Genomic DNA, 26,522 nt, shown 5'->3' on the forward strand with positions numbered 1-26,522 from the left:
GAACTGTTGTTGGTTCTGGGTCACATTCATCTTGCTGATTTGATTTGCTAAAGATGCTACTTGTGTAGATAGTGCTGATATAACATCCAATTCAAGTACCTCGGCAGCTTTATGGGTTGTGTGTCTACCTGCTTCCCCTTGCCAATCTGGGTTGCTTTTGGAAAACTTGTTCAACAACGCGTAAATTTCATCAAAGCTCTTTTCCAATACTTGACCACCAGCTGCTGCGTCTACCACTATTTTTGTTTCAGGGTGCACACCTTCAATAAAGGTGTAAGCTAGTACTTCGTTGGTTTGGTTATGATGTGGACAGTCTCTTAGTAGCCCCTTGAATCGCTCCCAAGCTGCATAAAATGATTCACCTTCTCTCTGTTTGAATACAACTATCCCACTTCTTATCTTTGCGGTTTTACCAGAGGGAAAGAACCTAGCCAGGAATTTGCGAGCCAAATCATTCCACGATGTAATAGAGTTAGCTGGCTCAGACTTCAGCCATCTCTTGGCCTCTCCCAACGGAGAAAAAGGGAATAATGTGAGCCTGACATAATCAGATATGACCTCGTTAGTGATATAGGTATCACTAATCTCCATAAAATTCAGAATATGTTGTTGGGGGTCTTCGTGTGGCAGTCCCATGAACTGTCCATTTGGATGAAGTAGCTGGATCATGCTCTGCTTAAACTCAAAATACCTAGTGATCCTAGGCTTAACAATACTTGAGGTGATATTAGCAATGCTGGGCATAACTACCTCTTGTACCTCCAAGGGTGTTCTTCCGCCATTTCCACGGGAAGTTGGATGAGTGCTTATAGATTATTTGTTTCTTGAGCTTCTCTCAACTTTCTACGAAATGCTCTCTCAGGTTCTGAGTCAAAATCTTGTAGTCTATCCTGGCTTCTAGCTCGTCGCATTCAAGCAAAGTACCTGAGATCGAACACCCAGTCAAAAAGAAGATTAAAAAAATACTAAACTCGATGAGTAGTAAAAACTTAATGTAGTAAGATAATCAATTTCTAAGTCCCCGGCCACGGCGCCAAAAACTTGTTGCCCAAAATCGCACACGCAAGTATACACGGTCAATCAAGTAATAAAGAGTGAGTAGAGTATCGTTCCCACGAGTACTTGTAATTAATTATCAACTAAATCAAGCGAATTCTAATTTATCGAGTCAAGAACAATTTCAAGGTAGTTTTTGTTTGATTAATTCTACTAATTATAATTGCAAGTAAACGAAAAACTAATGAACTAGCACACTCAACACGAAGGATTTTAATTCAATGAAAAATAATATTCCAGGGTCATGGTTATGTAACAATCCTGTTGAATTCTTCAATCAACTCGATTTATTAATTTATCTGGGTTATTAACCTGCAAGGACAATAATACTCGTATAAATTTGACAACTTCTACTCGCCTATTCAATTTATTCTAAACCCTATATTTCTATGAGATTAGAGATAAAAAGAACGCATTAACAATCTCTTGCACAATTGGCTAAACACGGCAAATGAGTATAGTTCTATTTGTATTCGCAAATCAATTTCTCAATGACCAGGTTCAAGATCGCGCTCTATTCACTCCTATTGCAATCAAGAATTACCTCTTTCAAGTTCGACTCAAGATTCATATATAGTATTTCACTGTTAGCTATGCAGTAAAATAATTAAACTCAAGATATGAATAAACAACCCAATATGATAAATTAACTCGTCAAATCAATATTCGAATATCAACATTCATGTAAAACCATAACCCCAGAACAAACGAGTTTAGCCACGCATAGTCATGGTAGCAATCTCAATTAATTTCCAAGAATACATAAAAATCAATAAAAGTAGGGAAAAGTAAGAACTCAAGACGAATTCTGTGGTTTTCAAACTCTGTGATGGCTTTTCTCCGCTTCCCCGTGTGTTAGATGACCTAAAGAGATATTTTTGGCTTATATATTGCGTACAAAAGTCATGGGCCAAAGTTTTCCTTTTCCTAGTCCAAATCAGCTTTAGGGATTGATGTTGGGGTGGATGTTTCACGTCCGCCTCAGCTTCAACTTCCCATCATCGCATGCTAGGGTGGATGCTTCGCATCCACCCTTTGTTCCTTCATCTCTGTTGTGCCCAGGTGCGGATGCCTTAGCCCGACTTCACTGCTAAGGGTACACCAAATACAATTTTTCTTATGTTGGATGCGACGCATCCACCGTCTTCTCATATAGCTGGAGCATCTTTTCTTCATATTTTTGCACTCCAAACACCCTAAATCATCACACACAACTCAATTAGTCATAAAACCAATAATTAACACATGTTGGGCATTTTTAACACCAAATAGCACCAAAAAGTGGTTAATACATGGGTAAAGTAATATTAAAATATATAAAAATATGCCCAACATCAATACCCATTAATAATTAGTTACTATTGCAACACCTAGTCCGCATAAGATTATTAATTATAGACTCCTCATGCCTTAGAATATTTTGCATATAATGGTTAAGGAATTATATTGCAAGATTAGCAAACAAAGCATTTCCATTCACAAAAACTTGTTCCAAAAAATTCATCGCACAGACTAGCTGAACTAGTAGTGCTTCTGTAAAATAACAATTAGTATTAGCGAGGAGGGAAAGATGATTAATGTAAATGCGAAGCAAATGAATTAATTCTCACGTGAAATGCTTTCAATATTCTCACATGCATTATTTTGAAAATAACTTGCCGCGCTTACCTTTAATTAAACTTGTGTAACTTTATTACCCAAGCTTGTAGAATAAGTAATTAACAAGTGGTTATCTCGTTAATTGAATCATGTGCCAGTAGGAATATAACAAGAAGAATAATGTTAGGATTTCCAGGGTATCAGCTACGACGAAGCAAAATTATAATTAAGAATTGTCGAAGATGACTTTTTAAATAGTTAGTCTACTCACTAGAACAATATAAAGATAAACCACAATAGTGTTCAAAAATGTACATTTCAAACATTAATTCAACACATAGAATACTAATGAGAAAATTTACAAAGTTCAACTAAAGCTTTATTTGATTGTAAATCCTAGCTACTAGCCAGCTGAAATCCTAACAACTTGAGAAAGTGTACAATTAAAAAGAAAATATGTGCTGATTTTTCAAGAAGTGAACTATTATATTTCAAATACTATTGATCAGGTTGACATTCTTATATCACATGCATCTTACGAAAATATTAGTGGATCCAAAATCAGGTGCAATTTTATTTAGAACAACTAGCGAGCACAATTCATGATATGGTACTATCTTATGGCAAGATATTTGAGTAAACAAAAAAAAAAGGCAGTCTAAATACACAAGGTATCCCATGTTCATGCAAGGCTAGGGAAAGGGCCACACCCCAAAGAGTACGATGTAGACAACTTACCCTAATAAAAATATTAATCGTTAATTCTACGGTTTAACCCCACTAATAGTTGCATTAGGATATTTGAGTGCATTCAAGAGTTTAGGGAGGTGTGGGGGTGAAAGGAACTTTAAATAGGTTGTATTATTTAAGAAAAGGTCAACAGCAGCAAGCCTTGAACATAAAAAATAAATTACTGTAAAATTTAATAAAGGAGAAAAACAAAAGAAAAAACAACTACAGCACATGTTGGAGAGGAGTTCACAATTAATGTGAGGCCTATAAATTATGGCTATTGGAAGGCAAAGAAATATTCACACAAAAAAATTCTGAAAGCGAAGGATTATTCCTATTATGGCGTTGCTTAAGCTTTGTTCTATCTTCGCTATTCTTTTCATGGCAATCACTAGTTAGTATCTATTTCTACTTGTTTCTAAATTCTTATTCTACATTATTATGCTTGCAATTATGTGTTTATATACATACATATAGAATGAAAATAACGTCACGTGTTTTTTTTTATGTTATACCAGTCATAATTTGATAATTATTATTATGATGATGAAATATTTCAGTCAATATGTCGTGGATCTCAAAGACACAAGTCCTAGCTACACTGGATATTAATCATGAGCTCAAGAGGAGATTATTCCCTAAAATTAATAGTATTATGACTTGCTATAGTCGTTGTACTTCGGATAGTGATTGCAGTGATTGTTGGGTGTGTTGTAGTTGTACATATGACATTGTGGATAATATATATATGTGTAAGATACGCGTGTGATTTCGTCTTTGCTTATTTCTTCGTCAACATACTTTGTACGAATAATGAAGAAAAACTAGCTAGTAAGTAGCTTTCTATTCAAGAACACTAATGTATTCCACTGCAAAGGCTGGTTGGACTGCCTTTTTTGTACTTGTATGATTCATCATACATTTACTGAATTTATTTATCAAAACTTATCTATGTTAAGTTCCTTCTCCTTGCTCCTTATTACGTATTATACTGAGTCCTTTTAAATTATCAGCTGAATTAAGCAAATTTAGTCGATTTATGCTGAGTCAATTAAACAGACTAATTCAGCAATTGCACAGAGTTGGTAATGCAGATTTAAACAAGTGTAAAGTACAAAAAATAATAAATTGCATTTAATGTTAATAAGGATAAATTTTTATAATCGGCAAGCCAGTGTCTGAGTCTTCTTAAATTACAAGGGAGTTTTATTATGAGCTCCCAGCGTTGGAATCAGGACTTTCACTGAAAGGGTCATGATATAAAGAAGTAAATTCATGAAAAAGTTAATGGATGTCAATACATAGTATATGTATACATTGCAAAAAAGAATTACCTACATATACAGTGAAATTTTTCAAAGAAGGAATGTCGGTTGAGTGTTTGACTCCCCTTGAATACATGTGGCTCCGCCACTGACTATAGCTGATGGTTTTCTAGAGTTCACCACTAACACTTCGGTGTTGGTCTTTCCTCTCACCAATTACAAGGATCAAATTAGTTTTCACTCATCCACCAACAACGATTTTGCACAGTTGTTTTTCCCTCGTTATATATCAGCAATAATACCACAATTCTTCTTCCTTATAACTTGTTCTAACAAAGAGGTAAACTCTTACTTGAATATAGTACAATGAAGTAATTTTTGAGAGCTGTGTTTGAGTCTTGGGTTCTTTACTTTCTAAGATATTTGTGAGGAAGGATAAAAGTTTGGTAGACAAATGATTGCAAAACATATGCAAAAAGGCAAAAGGTTATGAACATCATTCTTCATACCCAATTCCTTACATGCCAAAAGTAGCCACTCTAATTTCCATGGAGACTTGTTTCATTGTCTTTCAAGTTCAGAAAGCAAAAAAAAAAAACTATTTTTAGGTTCAAGATGGGAGAGTATAATCCAGCCTTGAGTTCACATTACTGCAACAATAAGTAAATAAATAAATAATTGTCCAATAAATAGTTCACGCGGATTAATGTAGCTAGTATGACTCTATAAATGAGTAGCAAATGCATCAATTCTCGAATAAAATGCTTTCGAAAATAACATGCCGCGTTTACCTCTAATGTAACTTTATTATCCAGACTTGTAGAATAAGTTGCTCTAGTGATGAACACCCTCAACTTTCAACCAAGAGGTTGAGTTCGAGTCACCCAAAAAGTAAAGTGGGAGTTCTTGGAGGGAGGGAGCCGAGTTTCTATTGAAAATAGTCTTTCTACCCCAGAGCATCGGTAAAGATTAACAAGTAGTTAATTCATTAATTGAATCATGTGCAAATTATGATTAGGAACTAACAATCATATGTATACTATATACAATATATATATATATATATATATATATATATATATATATATATGTTCTCGAAAATTCTCAACATTATTATACTGATGCAGCTAGTTCACAATTAAAGGAGGGGGTGGGGTGGGGGCTATAAATTATATGACCATTGGAAAGCAAAGAGATGTTCAAAAAAAAAAAAGGCAAATAGTTTACCCACTGACCTCTCCACCACAGGTAACCGTTTACACACCCAACTTTTGTAGAGTGTGTCTAAGACACACCACTTTACCCGTGTGGTCAGTGTGTATCTTTACCATCGAATGAAGCGCGTGAACAAGAGAATTTTTGTATCAGATTTCAATTTTTTAGTCTTTTTTTAAAATTTTAAATAGAGTCATCTTCTTCCTTGTTTAAAAATCACTACCAAACCTACCATGGCTGCTCCTTGATACTTAGACCCACTTCTCTCCACCCGATCTACTCTTCTCAAATAGATTTACTAAGAATTTTCATATCTCTTCTTGTTGATCATTAGTATTTAGTTTTGTAGATTTTATTGTTAAGAAATTATAATTAGAATTCAACAATTAAAACTGGTTGTAGCTCCACCAACCATTAAAGCATGGCTCAAGAGTATGTACAGAAAATTATTTTCTTTTCTAGAAAAGCTTAGCTTGAGCTTTTGTCATGGCTAAGTTAAATTTTTCCAAAGAGTGAATTTTTCGAAAATATCCCCAGCCATTAAAGCTTACCTCAAGCTTTTGCAAATAAGCATATTCTTTAAATTTATTAATGGGTAAATTTACAAATAATTAAATTGTAAAATTCTTAATCTTCTTCGCAAAGAAATGCACATTCCTCTTTATTATTACTACCACGCTGCTTCAGTTGAGGAAATCAAAAGAGAACGAACAGAAATTGAAAGCATGGTGATGGCAGTTATGATAGACAGGATGAAGAGGATATGGATATAATTGTAATTTTATGTGCTATCTTTTTATTATTATTCAGTGACACGTGTCACGGCTTATTGGAACGTGACAATACACATGTTTTGAAAATCTGGTGAAGAAAAAAATAGTGTGTCTTAGACACACTCGATAAAGGTTGGGTGTGTAAAAGGTTGTCCGTGGTGAAGAGGTGTGTAACAGGGATTTGGATGCAAGATCGATGGTAAACTATGTATTTTGACCAAAAAAAAAAAAACTTTTCTAACGTGTGGAGTATCATTCCTATTATGGCATCCCTAAAGCTTTGTTTTGTTCTCACTATTCTCCTTATGGCAATCACTTGTCAGCATCTATTTAGACATATCTCTAGATTCTAATCATACACTATTGTGCTTGCCTTACATTATAATCTAGTAGTGTGTTTTTATAATGTTGCATTAATCAGAATTTGATTTTTATAATTATAATGATGAAATGTTTCAGTCAATGTGCCGTGGATTTCAAAGACACAAGTCATAACTTCACTGGATGTAGATCATGATCTCTTTATAATCAACAAGAGGCTATTCCCTCAAATTAGTTGGTGTTTTAGTGCTTGTACTTCCGATAGTGACTACTGGATATGTTGTACTCGTTCGTACAACATTGTAGACGATCAATCTTCGTATAGAATTTAAGATTTTTGTTGGATTTTCACGCGATTCATTAACCGTTACACCGTTATGCTTCACTCTTTGATACATTGTGTAGAGTGAGGCCATATAAGAGGCTTTCTTAGCCTGCAAAACAAGAGAGAAGGCAACGCGAATGAGGGAACTAATGACTATAACAATTATGCAATAAACAATAGTCATTTTAACTACAAGAAAAAAAGTCTTAATATAGTCAAAATCATACATTTGTATGTTTACGCTTACTACAAGTCTAACGTCGAACCTTTCAATAGAAACTTATCCAACAAATACATCATATTCAATAAGGTAATAAATTGAACGCTACAACTAAGGCTTTACACTACCAAAGGCCTAAAATATGTTCACAATAGCTAAAAAGCAACTTGAAGTGAGTACCTTTTTCATAATAGTATCATTCATCTTCTTCATTTCATTTGAATCACGAACATAATGATACTACCTCCCCCTCAAGAGTAATACACTATAGTTTAAAGTGACAAAAAATAGTTTATTGACTTTTGTACAAATAATTACAAGTTGAATGACGATCATTTGAAAAATTAGCCTTGCGTTCCTGCTGCTTTTAAATTTTAATAAAATACAGATTACGCTAATCCTACTAGCTTAGGATTTTGCCAGAAACCTTGAAAAGTTTTTGCATCCTCAACCTTATGAGCATCTCTTACACACACAAGAAAAATAAAGAATAGAAAAATAAGCATAAATACAAACAAAAATAAACGAAGGGAAAAACTTTAGTTTGTGAAAGCAACGTTTCAAAGAAATACATCAAACTGAACAGAAGCAAAATGACAATCGTTTCCATTAACCCAGCGATATCTTGTATTTTTAATTATAGAAGAGAATGTAATGATGCAAGTGTTAATTAGTGAATGAAGCGGCAAAAGAGAGGGAGAAGGAAGAGGGGGTGGGAATTTAATAGGGAAAATTGGATGAGACGTACAAAATTGTGACTTATAAATCACATTTAATGAGACTTATAAATCTATGAAAATGATATTGTTGGATGAGACTTATAAATTTCACTGCTGAATACGACTTATAAGTCGCATTAAGTGACTTCAATTATAAGTCGCATTGGCAGAATGCAGACTTATATAACGCATTCATCTATTGCGATTTCTTTATCAAATTAATAGTCCTTCAAGTTTCAGCATTGGATCAGAATCATCATTTATGTTTACATAGAGAATTAATAGTCCACTTACTATTTAAAACAGGCGCACATGCAATCCAAATGCGATTTTATATTTCACTGACTTAATCAATTGTAATTTGAATAACACTGATTTTATGGAAAAGTGAGTGAATGAAGAATAAAGACAAAAATAAAAGCGAACTATGGTTGTTATTTCTATTTTTGATTTTTCTGTTATGCTTATCGATATATATTGGACAAGGTCTAATTTTCTCAGCTTTACAAGTGTTTTTAGGAACAAAGCTTGATTTACATCTCAATTATGTCAACTCAACAATCTTAACAAATACAGATTTTTTATGACTTTCATAAATTAAAAACAAAGAAAAGAAAGAGATTAATTCGCTCAAATTTGTATGTGATGTTTATGTAGTATTAATATAATGTGTTTTGTCCCGTCCAAACAAGAGAAAATATTTTCTTGTTTAACCCAAAAGCAGAATTGCTCTCTTGACTCAAGATTCAACTTTGGGATTCTCAACATGCGCACTGATTGGCAATTTTATTTCCTGCAGCTGCAAGTTCTGCTACCACGTTTGGAACTCTCAACATGTGCACTCATTTAAGAAATGGTAGTAAAATACTTTGTACTCTACTCCTTCACTATCGGTATACTTTTGAAGGATATTCATACTAGTGCGCATTTGGATTGATTTACCATATATTTTCTACATTTCCGCTAATACACGTAGCTAAATAGATGAAAAGACTTTGGCCAGTGTCTTTTGCTGGATTCAAACCTTAGTGCTAAACAAGTTTTACTTAGACTTAGAAAGATAAAAAGAATTTGCCTCGAAACAGCATCATTATCTTTGAGTACACTCCTCTCCTCAAACCTCACTTTGTGAGATTATACTGGGTTTGTTGTTGTTGTATTCTGTTGGAATTTCAACCTTAGTTTGTTGTTGTATTCTGAAAGGGAGTCAGGAGTCTTGGCGTAACTGATAAAAATGATGCTATGTGATCGGGAGGTTACGGGTTCGAACAGTGAAAGCAGACTCTCGCAAAAATATATGTAAGATTGTGTATGATAGACCTTTGTTATCTAGCTCATTCCCAATTACTTTAGCCTACTTCATCACTCAATACTGGTGGATGCCTTCTAGTTTCATTTCCATCTACCACTAATGGAGTGCAGACTAGGACAATGTCTCCTCCTTTTGCTCCTCTTATTCAACATCTTCTATTGCTTCCTCCCCTGCTCATCAGCAGCAATTCTACACTCTTCATTTCCTAAAGAAGCCCTCCCTACCAACTCTGGCTACCTCACTGTCAACTCGACCACAGGCTCTGCCATTTTCTACACTTACTATGAAGCTCAGAAGCCTATCAACCCTCTTTCTCAAACCCCAATTGTTATCTGGCTCCAAGGTGGTCCTGGCTGCTCTTCCATGCTCGGAAACTTTTACGAGCTTGGCCCTTGGCGTGTGTCCTCTTCTCTGAGACATAACGTCGAACACATTTCACTTGAGCCCAATCCGGGCTCTTGGAATCGGATTTTTGGCCTCCTGTTTCTTGATAATCCTATAGGAACTGGATTTAGCATTGCTGCAAGTCCAGAAGAGATCCCTAGGAACCAAAATGACATTGCCAAACACCTTTTTGTAGCAACAAGGAAATTTCTTTCGCTGGATCGGTCGTTCAAAACTCGGCCTATTTACTTCACTGGTGAGAGTTATGCTGGCAAATATGTACCAGCATTTGGATATTATATACTGAAAAGGAATGCGTGTTTGCCTGAATCAAGCCGGGTGAATTTAGCTGGTATTGCCATTGGAAATGGACTGACTGATCCAGTAACTCAAGTGGGGACTCATGCTCTGAATGCTTACTATTCTGGTTTGATCAATGAAAAGGAAAAGATACAATTGGAGAAACTTCAAGATGAGGCTATTATGCTAACCAAAAATGATAATTGGAGTGAGGCGACAGAAGCTAGATCAAGGGTCTTGAGGACATTGGTGAACATGACAGGACTCGCGGATATACATGACTTTAGGAGGCTCAAACCATATGAAGATGAATTGATAGTAAAATTTCTAAGCAATGTAGATTTTAAGAAGGTTTTAAAAGCAAAGGAAACGATAGTTTTCGACGAGTGTAGTGAGTTGGTAGGCAATGTGTTGCATGATGATATGATGAAGAGTGTGAAATACATGGTCGAATTCTTGGTTAAGAACACTAGAGTGTTGTTGTACCAGGGGCAGTGTGATTTTCAAGACAAAGTGGTGTCGACTGAGGCGTGGATGAAGAAGATGAAGTGGGAAGGAATTGGCAAGTTTTTGGAGGCGAAACGTAAGGTTTGGAGAGTGAATGAAGAGTTAGCTGGATATGTGCAGAAATGGGGGAGTTTGAGCCATGTTGTTGTGTCAAATGCTGGACATCTTGTAGCTACTGATCAGGCAGTGAATTCTCAGATAATGATTGAAGATTGAATATCAGAAAGGGGACTATTTGCCACTGATCAGATTAAGCAAAAGCCAACTACTTTGAGGAATGTACTATGAGTTCTTTGTTCTATATGCTATTCGGCGGTTGTACTCTGAATATTCAATTTTTTGACTAGTTGGATATGTGCCATGTACACAAAGGTTGCCAATTTACTCCTAGGAATACGATTTAAGAAAAGATTCCGATAGCTACAAGTGAATTTGATCATTGACTGGTATTTCTTGTCTCCCTCAGTAATTCTTTCTTCATCTGCTACTTTGTATCCCAAAACTTAGCAACAGAACACCTCAGAGGAAATAAGAGGCTTATAGAGAAGAGTTTTCTTGTGTTAGCTACTTCTATTGAAGTTGTCAAAGAGAGTTAATAGGATAGTGCTCTTTCCCAACTTCTTTTGCTTCTTCTCCAGACCAAACAAACAAAAACTTTAGTTTTGCTCCTAACCAAAATAAAATAAAAGACAAAACAAGGAAAATAAAGCTAAGGTACTTTCTTGTTTAATTTTATACCATCTTTATGTTGTCATTTTTCCGTATTCAAAACGAGAACGTTAGTTTAAGGAAAAAACAAAGCAGAGAAAATTCTGACCCCACAAGTTTCTTATATTTTTTTAAGGAATTTAATCCTCTCACAATGCCCAAGGTTGCGGATTAATTCCTCCCATGATAAAACAGAATAACTATTCTGTGATAGCGGCACTTCAAATTACAGAATTTGGGCGAACTCAAATGGCGGAGCAAATCACACAAAATGCTTACATTTTGCTTTTGAATAACCAATGCAGTATGCAAAAAATTAAGGGGAGAGATTTCAGATTTTTCAGTTGTGGAAAATGAGGCTAAGCCTCTCTATTTATAGACAATGAAAGGGTGAGATGAAGAGGTGCAATCCAAGAGGTGCCTCTTCCATTTCCCATTCACACCTCATGAAAGGGTGAAATGAAGAAGTGTAATCCAAGAGGTGTCTCTTCCATTTCTCATTCACACCCAAGAGGTGCCTCTTCCATTTCTCATTCATACCCCTTAATAAAAATGCAACAATCCCCCACATGAATGGGTAATGTACATATGTGGAAAAACATGCATGAACATACTGTGTGATTCGCAATTAAGGATTAATCGCATCTGGATAAGTAGGTTTTCCTTTGAACTTTCCGCAGTGAGCTTATGTCGGATATACTCGGTCAATCGGTAGATTTGATATCTTTGAACCGTCGAACTTTGTTATATACCTAGACAACTATAAGTCACACAATCAACCCTTAACCGTCTTTGGTCCTCATTGTTGTGTTCGTTTCAGCCATGAACACCACCTGGTTCATAAGTGTGTAGAGAACTGCCTTACAGAATTCTCCTTGAAGCGGCTTACACTTCACACTTACATAGGTGATTCCTAAGCGTGTTATCCCGTAGATACACTATTTGATATACCCCGTATCAAATTTAGAAACTATTAAAAAGCCTTAACGTTTTATCCTTGGTACTGAACATTGTCTCATCACGAGAATGGACCAAAAAGAAATTTTATTTTACAATATTGAACCGTCATTAATGACTTTGTTTGATCTCCTAGAACCTAAATCTTGGGATCTCCAGTCTTCTAGGTAGAGTTACCACCACAGTGACTTGTCCTCGTCCATAGTCCCATTCCCTTTGATGACTTCTCAACCACCTCCCTAGGTAAGCTTTTTGTAAGCGGATCCGATACATTATCTTTTGACTTTACATAGTCAATTGTGATAATTCCACTAGAGAGTAGTTGTCTAACGGTATCATGCCTTCGTCGAATATGATGAGATTTCCTGTTATACATAACGCTCCCAGCCCTTCCTATTTTTGCTTGATTGTCGTAATGTATGCATACAGGTGCCACAGGTTTGGGCCAAAATGGAATGTCTCCTAAGAAATTCCGGAGCCATTCAGCTTCTTCACCGGCCTTGTCTAAAGCTATAAACTCAGACTCTATTGTAGAGCGAGCGATGCATGTCTGTTTGGACGACTTCCAAGACACTGCTCCTCCACCAATGGTAAACACGTATCCACTTGTGGATTTTGATTCCGTTGATCCGGTGATCCAATTTTTATCACTATATCCCTCAGCAGCTGCGGGATAATTATTGTAATGCAATGCATAGTCTTGGGTATATTTCAAATATCCCAAAACTCGTTTCATTGCTATCCAATGAGCTTGGTTGGGATTACTTGTGTATCGACTAAGCTTACTTATCGCACAAGCTATATCAGGTCATGTACAATTCATAATGTACATCAAATTTCCCAACACTCGAGCATATTCCAATTGAGACTTGCTTTGACCTTTATTCTTTACAAGAGAATGGTTTTAATCAATTGGCGTTTTTGCTTCTTTAAAGTCCAAATATTTGAACTTTTCAAGTACCATTTTAATATAAAGAGATTGAGACAAAGCTAGACCTTGAGGAGTTTGAAGGATCTTAATTCCCAAAATTAAATCGGCTACTCCTAAGTCTTTCATATCAAACTTACTAGTAAGCATGCGCTTAGTAGCATTTATGTTAGCGATGTCGTTACTCATTATCAACATATCATCCACATATAAACAAACAATGACTATTTGATTTGGAGTATTCTTAATGTAAACACATTTGTCACACCCAATGATCTTGAAACCATTTGACAACATTGTTTGGTCAAATTTCGCATGCCATTGTTTTGGTGCTTGTTTTAGTCCGTAAAATGACTTAACAAGTCGACACACCTTCTTCTTTTTTTTCGGAAACTACAAACCCTTCAGGTTGTTACATATAGATTTCTTCCTCTAAATCTCCATTTAAGAAGGTTGTCTTTACATTCATCTAGGATTTGAAGGTCATACACGGCGGCTAACGCTATTAACTCCCAGATAGATGTAATCCTTGTTACCGGTGAGTATGTATCAAAGTTATCAAGACCTTCTCGTTGTCTAAACCATTTAACAACTAATCTTACCTTATATTTGTCAATAGTATCATCAGCTTTTATTTTTATTTTGAAAATCCATTTAGAACCCAAAGGTTTATTTCCCGGAGAAAGATCAACCAATTCCTAAGTTTGGTTACTTAATATGGATCATATCTCACTATTGACTGCCTCTTTCCAATATTGTGCTTCCGAGGAAGACATTGATTCTTTGAACGTTTGAGGCTCATTTTCCAACAAAAATGTCAGAAAATTTGATCCAAAGGAAGTAGTTGTCCTTTGACGTTTACTACGTCTTGGATTTTCCTCATTAAACGTACTTTCCTTTTCTTCTTCTCGAGGTCGCTTAGATTTTTTACTCGACGACTCATATTCATTTTTATATGGATAAATATTCTCAAAGAATTCAGCATTATCGGATTCGATTACCGTATTAATATGAATGTCGGGATTTTCTGATTTATGAACCAGAAAACGATATGCTTTACTATTTCTTGAATATCCTATGAAAACGTAATCAACCGTTTTAGGTCCAATCTTCACCCTTTTGGGTATAGGAATGTGCACTTTAGCCAAACACCCCCACACTTTAAAATATTTTAAGTTGGGTTTCCTACCTTTCCATTTTTCATATGGAATAGATTGTGTTTTGTTATGGGGAACTCGGTTGAGTATTTGATTTGCTGTAAGAATAGCTTCCCCCCACAAGTTCTGGGGTAAACCCGAACTTATCAATAAGGCATTCATCATCTCTTTTAACGTTCTATTCTTTCTTTCCGCATTTCCTAAAGAAGCCCTCCCTACCAACTCTGGCTACCTCACTGTCAACTCGACCACCGGCTCCGCCATTTTCTACACTTACTATGAAGCTCAGAAGCCTATCAACCCTCTTTCTCAAACCCCAATTGTTATATGGCTCCAAGGTGGTCCTGGCTACTCTTCCATGCTCGGAAACTTTTACGAGCTTGGCCCTTGGCGTGTGTCCTCTTCTCTGAGACATAACATCGAACACATTTCACTTGAGCCCAATCCGGGCTCTTGGAATCGGATTTTTGGCCTCCTGTTTCTTGATAATCCTATAGGAACTGGATTTAGCATTGCTGCAAGTCCAGAAGAGATTCCTAGGAACCAAAATGACGTTGCCAAACACCTTTTTGTAGCAACAAGGAAATTTCTTTCGCTGGATCGGTCGTTCAAAACTTGGCCTATTTACTTCACTGGTGAGAGTTATGCTGGCAAATATGTACCAGCATTTGGATATTATACACTTAAAAGGAATGCGCGTTTGCCTGAATCAAGCCGGGTGAATTTAGCTGGTATTGCCATTGGAAATGGACTGACTGATCCAGTAACTCAAGTGGGGACTCATGCTCTGAATGCTTACTATTCTAGTTTGATCAATGAAAAGGAAAAGACACAATTGGAGAAACTTCAAGATGAGGCTATTATGCTAACCAAAAATGATAAGTGGAGTGAGGCGACGGAAGCTAGATCAAGGGTCTTGAGGACATTGGTGAACATGACAGGACTCGCGGATATACATGACTTTAGGAGGCTCAAACCATATGAAGATGAATTGGTAGTAAAATTTCTAAGCAATGTAGATTTTAAGAAGGTTTTAAAAGCAAAGGAAACGATAGTTTTCGACGAGTGTAGTGAGTTGGTAGGCAATGTGTTGCATGATGATATGATGAAGAGTGTGAAATACATGGTCGAATTCTTGGTTAAGAACACTAGAGTGTTGTTGTACCAGGGGCAGTGTGATTTTCAAGACAAAGTGGTGTCGACTGAGGCGTGGATGAAGAAGATGAAGTGGGAAGGAATTGGCAAGTTTTTGGAGGCGAAACGTAAGGTTTGGAGAGTGAATGAAGAGTTAGCTGGATATGTGCAAAAATGGGGGAGTTTAAGCCATGTTTTTGTGTCAAATGCTGGACATCTTGTAGCTACTGATCAGGCAGTGAATTCTCAGATAATGATTGAAGATTGAATATCAGAAAGGGGACTATTTGCCACTGATCAGATTAAGCAAAAGCCAACTACTTTGAGGAATGTACTATGAGTTCTTTGTTCTATATGCTATTCGGCGGTTGTACTCTGAATATTCAATTTTTTGACTAGTTGGATATGTGCCATGTACACAAAGGTTGCCAATTTACTCCTAGGAATATGATTTAAGAAAAGATTCCGATAGCTACAAGTGAATTTGATCATTGACTGGTATTTCTTGTCTCCCTCAGTAATTCTTTCTTCATCTGCTACTTTGTATCCCAAAACATAGCAACAGAACACCTCAGAGGAAATAAGAGGCTTACAGAGAAGAGTTTTCTTGTGTTAGCTACTTCTATTGAAGTTGTCAAAGAGAGTTAATAGGATAGTGCTCTTTCCCAACTTCTTTTGCTTCTTCTCCAGACCAAACAAACAAAAACTTTAGTTTTGCTCCTAACCAAAATAAAATAAAAGACAAAACAAGGAAAATAAAGCTAAGGTACTTTCTTGTTTAATTTTATACCATCTTTATGTTGTCATTTTTCCGTATTCAAAACGAGAACGTTAGTTTAAGGAAAAAACAAAGCAGAGAAAATTCTGACCCCACAAGTTTCTTATATTTTTTTAAGGAATTTAATCCTCTCACAATGCCCAAGGTTGCGGATTAATTCCTCCCATGATAAAACAGAATAACTATTCTGTGATAGCGGCACTTCAAATTACAGAATTTGGGCGAACTCAAATGGCGGAGCAAATCACACAAAATGCTTACATTTTGCTTTTGAATAACCAATGCAGTATGCAAAAAATTAAGGGGAGAGATTTCAGATTTTTCAGTTGTGGAAAATGAGGCTAAGCCTCTCTATTTATAGACAATGAAAGGGTGAGATGAAGAGGTGCAATCCAAGAGGTGCCTCTTCCATTTCCCATTCACACCTCATGAAAGGGTGAAATGAAGAAGTGTAATCCAAGAGGTGTCTCTTCCATTTCCCATTCACACCCAAGAGGTGCCTCTTCCATTTCTCATTCACACCCCTTAATAAAAATGCAACAATCCCCCACATGAATGGGTAATGGACATATGTGGAAAAACATGCATGAACATACTGTGTGATTCGCAATTAAGGATTAATCGCATCTGGATAAGTAGGTTTTCCTTTGAACTTTCCGCAGTAAGCTTATGTCGGATATACTCGGTCAATCGGTAGATTTGATATCTTTGAACCGTCGAACTTTGTTATATACCTAGACAACTATAAGTCACACAATCAACCCTTAACCGTCTTTGGTTCTCATTGTTGTGTTCGTTTCAGCCATGAACACCACCTGGTTCATAAGTGTGTAGAGAACTGCCTTACAGAATTCTCCTTGAAGCGGCTTACACTTCACACTTACATAGGTGATTCCTAAGCGTATTATCCCGTAGATACACTATTTGATATACCCCGTATCAAATTTAGAAACTATTAAAAAGCCTTAACGTTTTATCCTTGGTACTGAACATTGTCTCATCACGAGAATGGACCAAAAAGAAATTTTATTTTACAATGTTGAACCGTCATTAATGAGTTGTTTGATCTCCTAGAACCTAAATCTTGGGATCTCCAGTCTTCTAGGTAGAGTTACCGCCACAGTGACTTGTCCTCGTCCATAGTCCCATTCCCTTTGATGACTTCTCAACCACCTCCCTAGGTAAGCCTTTTGTAAGCGGATCCGATACATTATCTTTTGACTTTACATAGTCAATTGTGATAATTCCACTAGAGAGTAGTTGTCTAACGGTATCATGCCTTCGTCGAATATGATGAGATTTCCTGTTATACATAACGCTCCCAGCCCTTCCTATTGTTGCTTGATTGTCGTAATGTATGCATACAGGTGCCACAGGTTTGGGCCAAAATGGAATGTCTCCTAAGAAATTCCGGAGCCATTCAGCTTCTTCACCGGCCTTGTCTAAAGCTATAAACTCAGACTCTATTGTAGAGCGAGCGATGCATGTCTGTTTGGACGACTTCCAAGACACTGCTCCTCCACCAATGGTAAACACGTATCCACTTGTGGATTTTGATTCCGTTGATCCGGTGATCCAATTTTCATCACTATATCCCTCAGTAGCTGCGGGATAATTATTGTAATGCAATGCATAGTCTTGGGTATATTTCAAATATCCCAAAACTCGTTTCATTGCTATCCAATGAGCTTGGTTGGGATTACTTGTGTATCGACTAAGCTTACTTATCGCACAAGCTATATCAGGTCATGTACAATTCATAATGTACATCAAATTTCCCAACACTCGAGCATATTCCAATTGAGACTTGCTTTGACCTTTATTCTTTACAAGAGAATGGTTTTAATCAATTGGCGTTTTTGCTTCTTTAAAGTCCAAATATTTGAACTTTTCAAGTACCATTTTAATATAAAGAGATTGAGACAAAGCTAGACCTTGAGGAGTTTGAAGGATCTTAATTCCCAAAATTAAATCGGCTACTCCTAAGTCTTTCATATCAAACTTACTAGTAAGCATGCGCTTAGTAGCATTTATGTTAGCGATGTCGTTACTCATTATCAACATATCATCCACATATAAACAAACAATGACTATTTGATTTGGAGTATTCTTAATGTAAACACATTTGTCACACCCAATGATCTTGAAACTATTTGACAACATTGTTTGGTCAAATTTCGCATGCCATTGTTTTGGTGCTTGTTTTAGTCCGTAAAATGACTTAACAAGTCGACACACCTTCTTCTTTTTTTTCGGAAACTACAAACCCTTCAGGTTGTTACATATAGATTTCTTCCTCTAAATCTCCATTTAAGAAGGTTGTCTTTACATTCATCTAGGATTTGAAGGTCATACACGGCGGCTAACGCTATTAACTCCCAGATAGATGTAATCCTTGTTACCGGTGAGTATGTGTCAAAGTTATCAAGGCCTTCTCGTTGTCTAAACCATTTAACAACTAATCTTACCTTATATTTGTCAATAGTATCATCAGCTTTCATTTTTATTTTGAAAATCCATTTAGAACCCAAAGGTTTATTTCCCGGAGGAAGATCAACCAATTCCCAAGTATGGTTACTTAATATGGATCCTATCTCACTATTGACTGCCTCTTTCCAATATTGTGCTTCCAAGGAAGACATTGATTCTTTGAACGTTTGAGGCTCATTTTCCAACAAAAATGTCAGAAAATTTGATCCAAAGGAAGTAGTTGTCCTTTGACGTTTACTACGTCTTGGATTTTCCTCATTAAACGTACTTTCCTTTTCTTCTTCTCGAGGTCGCTTAGATTTTTTACTAGACGACTCATATTCATTTTTATACGGATAAATATTCTCAAAGAATTCAGCATTATCGGATTCGATTACCGTATTAATATGAATATGGGAATTTTCTGATTTATGAACCAGAAAACGATATGCTTTACTATTTCTTGAATATCCTATGAAAACGTAATCAACCGTTTTCGGTCCAATCTTCACCCTTTTGGGTTTAGGAATGTGCACTTTAGCCAAATACCCCCACACTTTAAAATATTTTAAGTTGGGTTTCCAACCTTTCCATTTTTCATATGGAATAGATTGTGTTTTTTTTATGGGGAACTCGGTTGAGTATTTGATTCGCTGTAAGAATAGCTTCCCCCCACAAGTTCTGGGGTAAACCCGAACTTATCAATAAGGCATTCATCATCTCTTTTAATATTCTATTCTTTCTTTCTGCAATCCCATTAGATTGCGGTGAGTAAGGGGCAGTTGTTTGGTGAATAATACTATATTCCAATCATATTTCTTCAAAAGGAGATTTATATTCACTACCCCTATCACTTCTTATCATTTTGATCTTTTTGTTTAGTTGCGTTTCAACTTCATTTTTGTATAGCTTGAATACCTCAATTGCTTCATCTTTACTATTAAGTAAGTAAATATAGCAATATCTAGTACTATCGTCAATAAGAGTTATGAAATACTTTTTCCCAACGCGAGATGATATTGACTTCAATGTCGCAAATATCTGTGTGAATTAAGTCTAAAGGATTTGAATTCCTTTCAACTGACTTATAAGGATGTTTAACATACTTTGATTCCACACATATTTGACATTTCGAGTTATTGCATTCAAACTTAGGCAATACTTTCAAATTAATTATTTTTCGCAAAGTTTTGAAGTTGACGTGGCCTAAACGTTCATGCCATAAATTATTTGACTCAAGTAAGTAAGAAGAAGCTGAAATTTTATTCATATCAATGGCAATTACATTGAGTTTGAAAAGTCCCTGCGTAAGGTAGCCTTTTCCTACATACATTTCAATCTTACTAACTACAACTTTGTCTCAAACAAAAACACACTTAAAGCCATTCTTGACTAGAAGTGATGTCGATACTAAATTCTTCCGCATTTCAAGAACATGAAGGACATCATTTAGAGTCACAATCTTGCCAGAAGTCATCTTCAAAGTTATCTTGCCCGTTCCTTCAATTTTTGTAGTAGCGAAATTTGCCATAAAAACTGTCCCGTTGGGTCCAGCAGGAGCATAAGAAGTAAACAACTCCTTGTTAGCACAAACATGACGAGTTGCCCCCGAATCAATCCACCGTTCTCTAGGATTTCTGACTAGGTTGCACTCCGAAAGCGTGGCACATAAATCGTCTATTTTATCATTCTTCTCAATCATGTTTGCTTGAATTTTCTTCTTGTCCTTCTTTGGTGCACGACATTCAGCAGCCTTATGTCCAACCATTCCACAGTTGTGGCAATTACCTTTGAACTTCTTTTTGCTTGGGTAATTCTTTGGACCAGACGACTTCTTTCTCTTTTTGCTCGTTGAAGCTTCCTCGACAATATTTGCACCCATAATTATTGAATTTCCACGAGACTTCTTCTCAGCAGCCTTGTTGTCCTCTTCAAGCTGTAGACGAACAATAAGGTCTTCAAGCGTCATCTCCTGCACTTATATTTCAAGTAATTCTTAAAGTCCTTCCACAGCTGAGGCAGCTTTTCAATAAATGCGCAACTTGAAACGCTTCATTTATGACTATACCTTCAATCATAAATTTATAATTAGTAAAATAATTAATATCTTGAATAAAAATATTGACTCGGTTTATACCTTCAGCTAGGAGGTCATGAACAATAACTTGCAATTCTTGGACTTGCGTTATGACAGATTTACCGTCAACCATTTTGAAATCCAAAAATTTGGCGGCCACAAACTTCTTTAGTCCAGCATCTTCAGTATTGTACTTCTTTTCAAGAGCATTCCACAATTCTCTTGATGTTTTCATGATGCTATAAACATTGTACAAGCCGTCTTCCAAGCAACTTAAAATATAGTTTTTGCATAAGAAGTCAGAATGATTTCATGCCTCGGTGACCACAAATCACTCATTTTCAGGAGTTTCTTCTCCCAGAACTGGAACGTCGTCGTTGATAAAGCGCTGTAAACTGGGTGTGGTCATGTAGAAGAACATTTTCTGCTGCCAACGCTTAAAGTCCACACCGAAAAACTTTTCGGGTTTTTCTGTCGGTGCCATCGCCGGTGCAGGAGTTGTGCAACTTGAAGACGTAGTTGTCATTGCAGCAGTAGTCCCAACAGAACTATTTTGTTGTTCCGCACTTGTTGTTATTTTTCTGTAAAGGAAATTGACAAACAGAATTAGTATCTCGGTGAAGTTTTTATATCTTCAAACTGAATAAAAGCAACCGAGTTTTTATATATCAGATTGAGTAGAAAGTCACAAAGACTTTAATCTCAAATGGGAGTAGAAAAAATAGAAGTAGAAAATCAATAAGATTTTAGTCTCCCAAGACAGAATGTAAGATGAATATAGAAATAAATTTTAAATTCCTTAAGCTTATTGTCATTTGTCTGTATTCAAAACCAGTAAATCAATAAATGTTAATTTAAGGAAAAAACAAAGCAGAGAAAATTCCGAGCCCACAAGTTTCTTGTGTTTCCTTAAGGAATTAAATCCCCTCACAATATCCAAGGTGGCGGATTAATTCCTCCCAGGATAGATCGGAATAACTATTCTGTGATAGCGGCACTTCAAATCACAGAATTTCAGCGAACTCAAATGGCGGAGCAAATCACACAAAATGCTTACGTTTTGCTTTTGAATAACCAATGTAGTATGCAGAAAATTGAGGGGAGAGATTTCAGATTTTTCAGTTGTGGAAAATGAGGCTAAACCTCTCTATTTATAGACAATGAAAGGGTGAGATGAAGAGGTGCAATCCAAGAGATGCCTCTTCCATTTTCCATTCACACCCTAATGAAAGAGAGATGAAGAGATGCAATCCAAGAGGTGCCTCTTCCATTTACCATTCACACCCCTTAATAAAAACGCAACACTTTATTCAAAATTGAGTGAGTAATAGTTGCTCATGACTTAGACAATGTTTATCTAGTTTAAAACATCTCTATCGGCCTTTTGACTAAAATCAATGTTATGGTTATCTAATCCAAGAGAAAGTAAAAATGTTCTCAAGATGAAAAAATGCAGCACTTCTCTTTGTTTTTAAGAATGAACAGAATAAATGCCATCATCTAATTCAGTTTTTTCCGGTAACCTTTTCTTTATATTTTCTTCAATCAGTTAACATATTATTTTATTAACATTAGAGTGATAGTCAAATTTTAACCTCATATGCATGCGCATGATAAGTATCATTTAATTCATTAGATGTTATCGCATCCTTTTTCCCAGCTTTCAGAATGCCGAAAAAACTGCTCTAAAGCTGGTAAAAACTGGCTAATGATTGGGTTGGTAATTTATCTATAAAGAAGAAAAATAATACTGTAATATAGACATCTTATGTTCTGAGCTTTTGGAATCTTGCTAAATAACTCAAAACACAACCTTAAGATGGTGTAAAATTTCTCCATGTAGTGGCACTGTACCCTTCAACTCCAGCACAATATTTAATTCATATAAACTATCTTTTAAGTTGTTATACCTTTTCTTTTCTTTTTTCTATTTTGGAACCTTTCCCACAGGAATCTTTCTTTGCTCAGTGCATTAGTGCTCATTCCATCAAGATTTCCCATAGATGGATTCAAAAAAAGTAGCACCAGAAACAATCCCAGCTTCCTCAAGCTCCTCTTCTTTCTCATCTTCAACTACTTCCTAATCAATTCGCCAACCTATGCATCTCTTCCACTCCCAAAGAAGATCTCCCAACCAAGTCCGGCTATCTCATCGTCAATTCCACCACCAACTCCGTCATTTTCCTCAAGCTCCTCTTCTTTCTCATCTTCAACTACTTCCTAATCAATTCATCAACCTATGCATCTCTTCTACTCCCAAAGAAGATCTCCCAACCAAGTCCGGCTACCTCATCGTCAATTCCACCACCAACTCCGCCATTTTCTACACCTTCTATGAAGCCCGAAATCTTACCATACAGCTCCCTAAAACGCCAATTCTCATTTGGCTCCAAGGTGGCCCTAGATGCTCCTTTATACTTGGCAACTTCTATGAGCTAGGCCCTTGGTGCGCGACATCTTCTCACGGGCAAAACGTCAAACATATCTCACTCAAGCCTAATCTTACATCTTGGAATCGGATTTTTGGCCTCCTTTTTCTTGATAATTCCATTGGTGTTGGATTTAGCATTGCTTCAACACCTGAATAAATCCCGAGGAACCAAAAAGATGTGGCTAAACACCTATATATCGCGATCAAGCAGTTTCTCGAGCTAAATGCGTCATTTAAGAATCGGCCTAATTATATCACGGGTGAGATTTATGTTGGCAAATATGTTCCAGCAATTGGATATCATGTGTTGAAAAAAAAATGCTCACTTGTCTGTTCATAGTAAGGTGAATTTGGTAAGGCGAATGTATAAAATTTATTAATAAATATAAAATTCAAATGAAATAATAATTAATCTAATATTCTATATATATTTTAAAATATAGTAGTTGCTGGTGGTGATGGATAACGGTAGTGCTTGAGAATGTCGACTAGAGGCGGTGGTTGGTGGTAGGTTTGTTTGATAGTGGTGGTTCAGGGTAGTAGCTAGTGGTGATTATGATTGAGGATGGTGGTGGTCAGTGGTGATAGTTAATAATTGAGGGTGGTGGTAGTAGTTATGATTGAGGAAGGTGGTGGTAGGTGGGTGGTAGTTTATAACGATGGGCAATATTGGTTATGGTTATTGATGGTGATGGGGTGGTTAGTTGTAGTAGTTGAGGTGGATGAGTGTTGTTTGTGGTTGAGAATGATAGTGGTGGGAGTGGTGCGAATGGCGGGTGTTGGTAGTCGATTATGGTGGTGGCTATGATTGAGGATGATGATGGTGGTGGTGGTGGCATGGTGGTAGTTGATAATGGTAGGCAGTGGTGACAATTAATAATGAATATGGATGATAGCATCTTAATGAAATTAAGTCTCTGTTATGGATCTTAATCATGCAGACCTATTCAAACTCATTAAGTGGTTGTGAATTAAAAAATAATAAACACACTTTTGATTAAGATCTGAATAATTAAGATTCAAAATTTAAAAACAAACGCACTTAATATTTGAGATCTGAATGATTCCATTAAGTGCAAACAAATGAGGCCTAACTGATCCAGTTAGCCAAGTGGCCACTCATGCTGCAAATGCATATTACATTGGATTAATTAATGACAAGCGAAAGAGCGAATTAGAGTCACTTCAAGCAAAGGCCATTTCATTGGCACAGAATGGCAGTTGGAGTGAAGAAACAAATGCTAGAAGTAAAGTCTTGAACATATTACAAAACATGACTGGAATGGCAACTTTGTATAATATCAGAAGGCAAAAGCCATACCAAAACCAACTGGTAGTCAAGTTTTTGAACAACGTCGACATAAAAAGGCGTTAGGAGTGAACGAAACTATGATTTTCGAGGTGTGCAGTAAGGTGGTGGGGGAAGCATTACATGAAGATTTGATGAAAAGTGTGAAGTACATGGTGGAGTATCTTGTCAAGAATATCAAAGTTTTGTTGTGTGAAGGGCAGTTGGATTTGAGGCTTGAGTGACGAGAATGAAGTGGGAGGGAATTGACAAGTTCTTGGAAGAAGATAGAAAAAAATGGAGAGTAAATGGTGAGCTAGCAGGGTATGTGCAAACATGGGGGAGAGTAAGCCATGTTGTGGTATTAGGTGCTGGGCATTTGGTTCCTCATGATCAGCCATTGAATTCTCAAGCCATGATTGAAGATTGGGTTCTTGAAAAGGGTCATTTTGCTAATGATCAAATTGAGAACTTGTCTACTACTTTGGTTGAAGTGCTTTAAGATCTAACATGGTATTTCTCTATACTGTGCGAACTCTTCAAAATGTTGATGCTCGTGTGTCGGATCCAAAATATACTAGGTGACATTTTCGGAGAGTCCGAGCAATATAGGAATTTGTTATAGTAACTTGTAAGAGATCATAGTGTGTATTGGTATATTCCTATTTCAGGGATGCAAAGCGTTAAAAACGTAATTTCATTGTGTTCTTTTGATTTCATTAATCATTTATCTTATTCTCATGATCATATCTCATTAGCTCCTTCATTTCATTTTGATATTTCTTGAATTAACGCAATTGGGATTACAGGTTCATGTGTCTTTTGTGTTTCTTTTTCTGTATTATTTCAACTGTCCTTGTTAGTACTTCATTTTCCTTTGTTTATTCTATTGGGCCAAATTGATTAAGAGTAATTTTATTTGCCTAAATCATTTATCGAGTACAATTTTCTTTAGGAGAAGATATATTAAGGAGTAATTTGTAGTTCGGGGGACACAAAAAGAAATTCTGTTTGTACTATAAAATTATTTTAATACTCTGGCAAAAAATATATAGTCCATCGCCATGTTGACAATTTATCGTCATTCCAAAATTATTTGCAAAACCAATAGCAATTATGCATTTAGAAAGTAGAATATTTAATTTCTTAATAAGATCAACATTACAGCTTTTAAGAACGGTTGGAAAAAAATATAATGTATCCACAACCATTTAATAGTTTTTTCTTTTAATTTTCTGCTCCCATTTTAATCAAAAATATCTGTTACCAATTTAACATTAACAAACTAATTCTTCAAAAGTTAAAAGAAAAGTAAAAGAAAAGCGAAAATGATAAATAAAATGTAATGGCGTTTGGAGAGAAAAATGTTGGGATGGGCTTTTATGGTTATGTCATATGTGAGTGGACTTGAGCCCATTGCATTTAGGGTGTGTTTGGTATGAAATATTTTCCCATTTTTTACTATTTTGTTGCAAAAAATAGTTTGAAAAATGTTTTTCTAGATATCATATTTTACTGAAATTGGAGGAAAATGACTTCCCTGAAAAAAGTTAGGAAAACATTTTCTAAAAACTCCACCTACTTTCACATCTAACCCCAATCCCCTCCAACTTCAATTTTCTGTTTTTTTCGTTTTTCTATGACATCCACCCCCACCCCCCAAAACCCCACTCCTCCCCCTCACACACAAAAAAAAAATTATTTTTTTATATTTTTAATTTTCTGTTTTTTCGTTTTTCTAAACCACCCCCTGTATAGGGTAAAATATGATATGACACGTGGCTGACTAAAAGGAGGACACATGTAATCCAAGATGGGATGGTTGAGGACCGAACGCAGCCACTACACTTGTCACCGGAACGGATAA

At 36.1% G+C, this 26,522-nt stretch overlaps 1 protein-coding gene, 1 non-coding gene and 3 pseudogenes across 2 annotated transcripts; 4 read left to right on the plus strand and 1 right to left on the minus strand.

Moving 5' to 3' along the window:
- The first annotated feature begins 295 nt into the window (after nt 1-295).
- LOC142178772 (small nucleolar RNA R71) lies at nt 296-402 on the plus strand. Its single transcript, XR_012707025.1, has one exon. It is a non-coding gene; the product is annotated as a small nucleolar RNA R71 (small nucleolar RNA).
- A 9,234-nt stretch (nt 403-9,636) lies between these two features.
- On the plus strand, nt 9,637-11,016 carry LOC107780130 (serine carboxypeptidase-like 50; annotated as a pseudogene).
- A 1,919-nt stretch (nt 11,017-12,935) lies between these two features.
- LOC107829292 (serine carboxypeptidase-like 50) lies at nt 12,936-15,952 on the plus strand (annotated as a pseudogene).
- Nucleotides 15,953-20,219: 4,267 nt separating this feature from the next.
- Nucleotides 20,220-21,462, minus strand: LOC142178600 (uncharacterized). The gene is made up of 3 exons (XM_075248456.1): nt 21,272-21,462; nt 21,025-21,208; nt 20,220-20,831 (listed from the first exon to the last, which is right to left on the minus strand). Exons 1-3 carry the CDS (start codon nt 21,460-21,462, stop codon nt 20,220-20,222), a joined length of 987 nt encoding a protein of 328 aa, XP_075104557.1.
- A 647-nt stretch (nt 21,463-22,109) lies between these two features.
- Nucleotides 22,110-25,332, plus strand: LOC107829273 (serine carboxypeptidase-like 50; annotated as a pseudogene).
- Nucleotides 25,333-26,522: the final 1,190 nt, after the last annotated feature.

This window comes from Nicotiana tabacum, chromosome 24 (assembly GCF_000715075.1).
Source record: "Nicotiana tabacum cultivar K326 chromosome 24, ASM71507v2, whole genome shotgun sequence".
In the NCBI taxonomy this organism is placed as follows: domain Eukaryota; kingdom Viridiplantae; phylum Streptophyta; class Magnoliopsida; order Solanales; family Solanaceae; genus Nicotiana; species Nicotiana tabacum.

Bases quoted from the DNA above. Each gene is read 5' to 3' on its own strand.
- LOC142178600 (XM_075248456.1), bottom strand. From the start codon at position 21,462: ATGACAACTACGTCTTCAAGTTGCACAACTCCTGCACCGGCGATGGCA. The intron at 21,209-21,271 runs GTGATTTGTGGT...CTATATTTTAAG, and splicing joins GAAGAAACTCCTGAAAATGA to TTGCTTGGAAGACGGCTTGT. The intron at 20,832-21,024 runs GTTATTGTTCAT...ATATAAGTGCAG, and splicing joins CGCAAGTCCAAGAATTGCAA to GAGATGACGCTTGAAGACCT.